This window comes from Bubalus kerabau, chromosome 8 (assembly GCF_029407905.1).
Source record: "Bubalus kerabau isolate K-KA32 ecotype Philippines breed swamp buffalo chromosome 8, PCC_UOA_SB_1v2, whole genome shotgun sequence".
Taxonomy (NCBI): domain Eukaryota; kingdom Metazoa; phylum Chordata; class Mammalia; order Artiodactyla; family Bovidae; genus Bubalus; species Bubalus kerabau.
Window position 1 is genome coordinate 87,942,355 of NC_073631.1, and position 8,150 is coordinate 87,950,504.

Sequence of the window (8,150 nt, forward strand, 5' to 3'; positions counted from 1 at the left end):
GACGCATGTCCTTTGACGCTGACATTTAGAAAAGGGTTCTAAATCCTTCCTGTCATTTGCAAAGGACGGGAAAAGGAGTTGTGGCGAGACCTGGACCGAGGTGACTGTCTGACTTTTCAGCAAGTTGGACAGATGACATATTAACTCCTGCAACGTTAACGTCTGGTGTGAACAAATAAAGAGAAAGAGGGGAAAAGCACTTAAAAATTCCGCCGCGGGGCTTTGCAGGTCTTGCTACCCAGTAGCCCTCAGAAGACAGCCAATTCCTGCGCGTTCCGCTCTGCTCACTCTCCTTCCCAGCTTCTCTCTCTCTCTCTTTTTTTTTCCCACGCTCGCTCGCCTTGAACCGGGACCCAGGCAGGCAGAAGCAAGGCGTCGGTCCCCTTGCTCCTCTCCTCCACCAAACCACCGCAGCCGAGCGCGTGAAGCTTTCCTTTGTTCAACGAGGCTCCGCTCTCCTCCCCAGCAGATCCACCTGGACGCTCTCCCTCGGTGACATTTTTGCGCCGGGGCTGGTGGGTGGCTGGGGTGGAGCGAGAGGAGCCCGAGGGGGCGGGGGCGGAGAAAGGTCAAGCCGAGGGAAAGGCAGGAGACGCCTTTCATAACCTGCGTGGCGGGGAGGGCGCGCGGTTATTTATTTATTTTCTCCTTATTTATTGATCGCACGAGCAGAGCGGCGCTGGGAGCCCAGGGGAGATGCCGGACCACCCACTGGCGGGGAAGCAGCGAGCCGCCCTCCCGCGCCCCCGCGCTACCGAGCTCCCCTTGCCTCCGCGCTCCGGCGTTTGCCCGCGCCGGCCCCGGCTCCGCCGCGCCGCTGCCACCCGCCCGGCCGCCCCGCAGCCCCGCCGCCCCGCCACCCCGCGCCGCGCCGCTCCGGCCCCGGCCACCGCCGGGGCGCAGTAAGTTGGCAGCAGCGAGTCCCCTCCGTTCTCGCCTCCCCCGCACCTTTTGAACTTGTTGCTGCTGCTCGGCTCGCCTGCGCCTGGCTTTTGGAAGGTGAAAAGGAGGAGGGAGGCACGGAGGGATGGGGGAAGGGGAAGAAGAGCTCGCTTGAGCTTTATTTATGCTCCCATCGGCGCGTCGGGTTAGGCTGCTCGCGAGCTGCTTTCTCGGAGCCCTTTCCGGGTGCACGACGAGGAGAAAGTCTCTATGCAACTCAGCCCCGGCGCGCACTTTGCCAGGTATGTACCGCGGGAGAGGCGCGTTCCGCGCGGAAGCAGATGCTGCTGCCGCGGCAGCGGCGGCGCCTGCCAGCTCCCGGGCGCTGTAACTGTCACACTGTACCTGAGCTGAACTTGAAAAGAGAGTGAAGGGGAGATTGGGCGAGCGCTTTCGGCAGAACCCGGGGGGTGCTCGTAGACGCGGGGAAGAAGGATCTAGACTAACGCCCCCCCGCAGTCCGGCCCACCGCCCAGCACCTCCGTCTCTGTAATTATACGGCCCGAGGAGTCGAGGCGGCGACCGAACTCCCCAGGAGACGTGGGGCAGCGGCTGTGACCGCAGCTTGGAGGCTACTACAACAGGTCGCCTTTTTGAGACTCCTTTGGCGGGAAGGGCCACTTGGAAAAGGGAAGGTTTGAAATAGCTGAAAGGGAGGGTGGAAGGGTTCCCTGATTCTTCAACAGAATACCACTCAGTGACTGTCCTTGTCTCTATTCTACACAACACATACTGACCCCACGTTATCCAGACTGCGTCGGGGAAGAAATCAGAGACACCTGTTTGAAATCAACTGCAGCATCTAAAGTCACCTGTGTACTTATTTGTGCCAGGGCTGGCCCAGTGCAACTGCTGGAAAGGTTTGGTTAGGTTCTGTTGGGCGTGATTGTTAGGACATTGTATTTCCCACTTACTGTTACTCCAAAAATATTGCCTCTTTGAGGGAACTTGCCCTTCTGCGAACTGTGACTTCCATCAGGAGCCCTCCCTTGAATAAGGCTAATACGTCTGGACCACGTGTCTCAGTAGTGTTTTCTTTGACGGGCGGAAGTGGGTGACTGTGGCTACATTGAGGGACCCACTGTAGAGACTTGATTGCCCTTCCAGCCTGTGCTTGAAGGAACCATGGCGGCAGGGGTAGCAGCGTGGCTGCCCTTTGCAAGGGCAGCTGCCATCGGGTGGATGCCTGTGGCCTCGGGGCCCATGCCAGCTCCCCCGAGGCAGGAGAGGAAAAGGACTCAAGATGCTCTCATTGTGCTAAACGTGAGTGGCACTCGTTTCCAGACATGGCAGGACACCCTGGAACGTTACCCAGATACTCTGCTGGGTAGTTCAGAGAGGGACTTTTTCTACCATCCGGAGACTCAGCAGTATTTTTTTGACCGTGACCCAGACATCTTTCGCCACATCCTGAATTTCTACCGCACTGGAAAGCTCCACTATCCTCGCCATGAGTGCATCTCCGCTTATGATGAAGAATTGGCCTTCTTTGGCCTCATCCCAGAAATTATTGGCGACTGCTGTTACGAGGAGTACAAGGATCGCCGGCGAGAGAACGCCGAGCGTCTCCAGGATGATGCTGACACGGACAACACCGGGGAGAGTGCGCTGCCCACCATGACCGCTCGGCAGAGGGTCTGGCGGGCCTTTGAGAACCCCCACACCAGCACCATGGCCCTGGTGTTCTACTATGTTACCGGGTTCTTCATTGCCGTCTCAGTCATCGCTAATGTAGTAGAAACAGTGCCATGTGGGTCCAGCCCGGGTCACATTAAAGAACTGCCCTGTGGGGAGCGGTACGCCGTGGCCTTCTTTTGCTTGGATACAGCCTGTGTCATGATCTTCACAGTGGAGTACTTGCTTCGCCTGGCGGCAGCTCCTAGCCGTTACCGCTTTGTGCGTAGCGTCATGAGTATCATCGACGTGGTGGCCATCCTACCGTATTACATTGGGCTGGTGATGACAGACAATGAGGATGTCAGTGGAGCCTTTGTCACACTCCGCGTCTTCCGGGTCTTCCGGATCTTTAAGTTTTCCCGCCACTCGCAAGGCCTGCGCATTCTGGGGTACACGCTGAAAAGTTGTGCCTCAGAGTTGGGCTTCTTGCTCTTCTCGCTCACCATGGCTATCATCATCTTCGCTACAGTTATGTTCTACGCTGAGAAGGGGTCTTCGGCCAGCAAGTTCACCAGCATCCCTGCTGCTTTCTGGTACACCATCGTCACCATGACAACGCTAGGGTAGGTGCCATCAAGGGAAATGGGATGGAGGTTAAATATGTGATTGTTGTGCAGATATTACGTTTATATACTTATTCAGAGTAAATAATCTTTCTCTTAAATGGTTTTAGGAAAATATTCTTTAAATGGTTTTGAAGAACTCTTTTGATCTATGAAATGAGTATGATACAGTGATTGAAGTATTTAGGGAGTTGCTGGCCAGTGTTGAATATTAATACTTGAAAGTGATAAATACATAAAGTTTAAAATTCCTGAACATAAAGATCATTGATATTATATGTATGAACACATAAAATTACAGTGAAAAACACAAAATTCGTGTCCAAGTAAAGGTATGAAAATACAAACTATGTATTGAAATGCCTAGAAAGTGCTTCAGTGCATTGAAATGAAAAGTTTCCATGTATATTTGAAGTATTATTTTCATATGACTATTTTGGCATACACTTTCCCACTAAGAAATATAATTCTCATTTTACAACATTTTAAAACATAGATTATAGATATTATCAAAGGATTTTGTGATACATATGCACATATCCATCTATATGCATTTTCATCATGGTTGGTAACTTATGCAGTGTTTTAGAATATCAGAACTGAAACTGATCAACTCAACAAAATGCAGTAGAATGATATTTGCAACATATTTTAAGATTTTAAGTTCATACTTTCAAATAAAGAAGCAAATGACTTATCCACACCTTTTTAAAGAAACTGCAGATTCCATCAGGCAATGGGCCCATGTCCACATAGAGGGCAAAGCAGTAGCTGATAAGATTGATGGTCACCAAGGTCTGGTTGTATAAGGAAATTTAGCATCCTGATTTCCTTCTAGAATTCTTTTCTCCATTATTTTATTTGGCATTAATGGTGCTTTGCAACCAAAGGGACATATTCTGAATTAATATTGTTCTTTAAAATAAAATTTAAGCTAGAATTAAGATTTTTAGATGATTGAAGAAAGATATGACATTATTACTCGTGTTAATTAAACTGCAGAAAAGTAGCAGCATTTATATGTTAGAGAGTATGGTAAAATAAAATGATAAGATCCTTTAACTTTTATGAGTTCGTAGATAAGCCAGGCTGTGATGTTAGTGCCATTTTTTCTTCAGCTCTATGCTGCTTTTCTTGCATAATTAATCAGTTCAATAAGGATTTGGTAATGGCTGTAAGAAAAGAAGTTATTCCCAAGGCTGCTTTTTAAATTTTGTGTTTCAGCCTAATTTAATTGCCTTCTTTAAATGACAGTGTGGTTAAAGTCAACTTGATTTTATTAGACATATTGTATTGAACAGAATTTCTCATGTTGTTCTATAGCTAATGGAATATTTTAGATGTAATGAATTTTTGGCTAAGTTAAGAAATTATGGTAAAGTAAAATATAGTGACTTATGGTTTTGATTTAGTCTCACATATTTTTGAAGACCTACTGGTGGATTTGTAAAAATGAATCAGTGAAAATTCTATATCCAATCGTTTGTATTTTCCTTTTATCTTGTTGGTAATTTTGGGACACATTTTGAAGAAGATGCAGAATACCTTAGCACTGTAGGTGCTTAGTTCTAACCCAGAGGTTTGTTGTGTTTATGTCATTTGAAGTCTGTATTAAGGGCAGTTGGATAGTGTAAATTACTGGAAGAACTTCAGATGAGAAGTACACATGAATAAAAAGAGGACTCTATGTTAAGAGGAAATGAAAGAAGTATTAAAAGGAAATATATTTTAAAAAATTAGGTGTCTCTGGCAGTGTTTTTCATGAAGTATCAGTAAGTCATTTTAATACTAAATGCCCTCTACCTGTTTGAATATAGGCATTATTATAATGAATGTTGATGAGGTGCTAATTTCATCTGACTGGAAAGTTATAGTCCAGATATGAAAAGTTAGTGTTATTTTAAAGCTTCTTTCCTGAAATGACTTTCAAATTTTTATTTTATTTTGAAATTTATTTTTGTTTTCAGGAAAAGATAAGGAAATGTTAACCATTAATGACAATTTTTGTTATATAAATAAAGTGCTCAGAAATCTCTACTTTTTGAAATGATTTGAGAAACTAAATCAATGCACCTGAGTAAAATCTATGAAATTGTTTCAGTTTACAGGTTCTTTATGTTACTACATAAGAAAAGTTAAATAAACACACTTTTTCAGAACTTGGAAGCAAAAGGGGAGTCACTTTTTAGATTTAAGTTCCACTCTATTTGAAAGTTTTAATTTTCAGGAAATTAAGGTATTAATGATCCTGATGAAATATAGCACTCTAATTTTTAAGATGTAGAAATGTTGATGCAATCAAGATACAATCCATTTATTGGAAAACATATATGAACATTTAACAAAGCATATGCTTTATAATATAGCAAAGTTTCCTCAAAAAATGTCTTCTGTTTCTCATCAAAATAGATTTATAATGTATTGTACTTTCCTGAAGAAATAGATTAAAAAAAAAACCCTGCCTTTTTGGTGTCTTAACTTTGGTTGCATTGTGACTCAACAGCTTTATTTAAGAGTAGAAACTATTCAACAAAGCCATTACTTGAATTTATTTTTTATGCTGTAGTCTTGTGTGATGAAGTGTAAGATTCAAACTTTTTGGAAAATATGCAGTAGTTGAAGATAAAATCAATCTGTGTCTGATAGAGGACCAGGAATTTCCCATTACAGTGTATGAGTTCTTTTACGTGGCTATTATTTTTAATGGCGCTAATGTTCATCAATTAATGATAATAGAAGTGAAAATGGAATCTTAGACAGTGGTTTTCAAAAGTTTAGTTCATGCAAAAATTATCTACATGAGAAGAAAGAGCCAAGAAATTGTAATTTGGGACTGGCAAAATTATCTGTTATCCTCTCAGGTCATTTTAGGCAATATTCAGGTGGTTTTTTGGTCTGAAGAAATGAGTGGGGTTTACTATTGTGTATTCAGCTAATCATTTTAATCCTGAAATAGCAAATATCTGATTATTCTATATTTTATCCATGCTCATTATATAAGTAGTTAATTAATTTGCCAGTAAAATCAATACTTTATAATTTTAAGCCTACCTGCTTCCTATTAATTAAAGTTCGAAATATCAAAAGCACAGTTTTCAAAATGAATGGAAGAATGTCAGAAAAGTTGTTTTGTTTTTTTTTTAAACAATGTTTAAATCGAATGGCCCTGTACGTCTCTTCCTGCATTCCATGGAGGAATTCCATGCTCTTTCTGAGCATACTTGTTGACCTACATGGGGCCTTGATGACTTCTTGACTCTCCTGCCTCCCTCTTTCTCTGTAATGTAATCTCTAGTTACTACCCTAAACTGCTTTGGGCAAGTAAGAACCTGGAACTCCTCTCTTGTCTTAATGACCTCTGGACTGTAACATACCATTGTTGTTTTTCAGCGGGAACCAGGGATGGAACATCTCTCCTGCTTTGGTAGGTAGATTCTTTACCACTGCACCACCTGAAAAACCACATGCATAAATATTGCTAAGTGAAGGTTACTGCTCAGTCACGTCTGACTATTTGCAACCCCGTGGACTGTAGCCTGCCAGGCTCCTTTGTCCATGGGATTCTGCAGGCAAGAATACTGGAGTGGGTTGCCATTTCCTTCTCTAGGGGATTTTCCCAAACCAGGGCTTGAACCCAGGTCTCCTGCCTTGCAGGCAGATTCTTTGCCATCTGAGCCACCAGGAGAGCTCATAATGTGCTAATCAAATATGTCTTTACAAGGTGCAGGGGAGGGTACCAAAATTTATATCTTTTGGTGAAGAGCTGTGCTGTGAGTAACATCCATTTTTACTTTGGCATACTACAACACATTTTTACAAAGTTCTTTATAGATCATGTTACTTGAGAATTGAAAATGAATTTATAAAGAAATGTAGAAAATGTGATATATATTCCTCTTTTAGCATTATGGGCAACCAAATCTTAAGTGTATACATTTTGTTCTAGTTACCATTTGAATTAGAGGTAATATTTGACATGAGGTATATATTTTTAAAAAGTGTGTATTTACCCATCTTTCTGCATTATTTTCTATGAGCATTTTTTTGGTTGTTAGACAAAGATATGTCAGGAAGAGATGATATATATATTCTGGGTGCAGCATCCTAGAAAAGGGATCATTTTCTAATTTTCAGTGGGTCTGATATGATATTCTTTTTTCTTTTCAGGATTTCTTTTTAAAGTACAGATAGACTTGATCTTATACATATTTTATTTGTTTAGTCACTTCATTTAATTCTGATGTCATGCAGTTTGTTTTTGTGTAAACTTTCCTCCTAATTTTACTCGTCTTTGAAGATGAATTAATGAAGTTCAAATTTCTTATTCCCTAATTTCTGAATTATTGGTGGAAGGGAACTTAGATGTTATCTATTTAAAATTCATCATTTTACACATACAAGATTTTTTTTTTTGCCTGCTCATAATTACACAGTTAATATTAGTGGTACTTTCTGAAATTTCATTTGTTACTCTTTTTATTCTCTTAAGACCTTAAAACATTATCTAGGAATGTGCAATAATAATTTTCTGGGGATTACTGCTGATGTTCAGAGATAAGAAAGGAATAAATTTGTTTTTTTCCTGCATTATTTTAATGCATTTCTCTCCTAGTGCTACTCTCTATGACTCACATTTTCCACATCTCTCAGTATCACTGCTAACTCTGCATTCATTCATACTACTACTACTAAGTCACTTCAGTCGTGTCCGACTCTGTGCGACCCCACAGAAGGCAGCCCACCAGGCTCCACCGTCCCTGGGGTTCTCCAGGCAAGAACACTGGAGTGGGTTGCCATTTCCTTCTCCAATGCATGAAAGTGAAAAGTGAAAATGAAGTCGATCAGTCATGTCCGACTCTGTGCGACCCCATAGACGGCAGCCCACCAGGCTCCCCCATTCCTGGGATTCTCCAGGCAAGAACACTGGAGTGGGTTGCCATTTCCTTCTCCAGCATTCATTCATACAGT

General features: G+C 42.7%; 2 protein-coding genes across 2 annotated transcripts; one reads left to right on the forward strand and one right to left on the reverse strand.

Annotated features, from left to right (window-relative positions):
- Positions 1-234: 234 nt before the first annotated feature.
- Positions 235-2,069, reverse strand: LOC129658357 (uncharacterized). Its single transcript, XM_055589379.1, has 4 exons — positions 2,025-2,069; positions 1,755-1,815; positions 949-1,694; positions 235-606 (listed from the first exon to the last, which is right to left on the reverse strand). The coding sequence occupies exons 1-4, from the start codon at positions 2,067-2,069 to the stop codon at positions 235-237; spliced, it is 1,224 nt and encodes a 407-aa protein (XP_055445354.1).
- Positions 1,912-3,186, forward strand: LOC129659434 (potassium voltage-gated channel subfamily D member 2). The gene has a single exon (XM_055590774.1). It carries the CDS (start codon positions 2,068-2,070, stop codon positions 3,184-3,186), a length of 1,119 nt encoding a protein of 372 aa, XP_055446749.1. The 5' UTR covers positions 1,912-2,067.
- The last annotated feature ends 4,964 nt before the right edge of the window (positions 3,187-8,150 follow it).

Excerpts from the sequence above, each read along its gene's own strand:
- LOC129659434 (XM_055590774.1), top strand. The coding sequence starts at position 2,068 with ATGGCGGCAGGGGTAGCAGCGTGGCTGCCCTTTGCAAGGGCAGCTGCC.
- LOC129658357 (XM_055589379.1), bottom strand. The coding sequence starts at position 2,069 with ATGGTTCCTTCAAGCACAGGCTGGAAGGGCAATCAAGTCTCTACA. Across the intron at positions 1,695-1,754 it reads TGGCACAAATAAGTACACAG|TCTGGATAACGTGGGGTCAG; the intron begins GTGACTTTAGAT and ends TCCCCGACGCAG. Across the intron at positions 607-948 it reads AGCAGCAACAAGTTCAAAAG|GTTATGAAAGGCGTCTCCTG; the intron begins GTGCGGGGGAGG and ends CCCGCCACGCAG.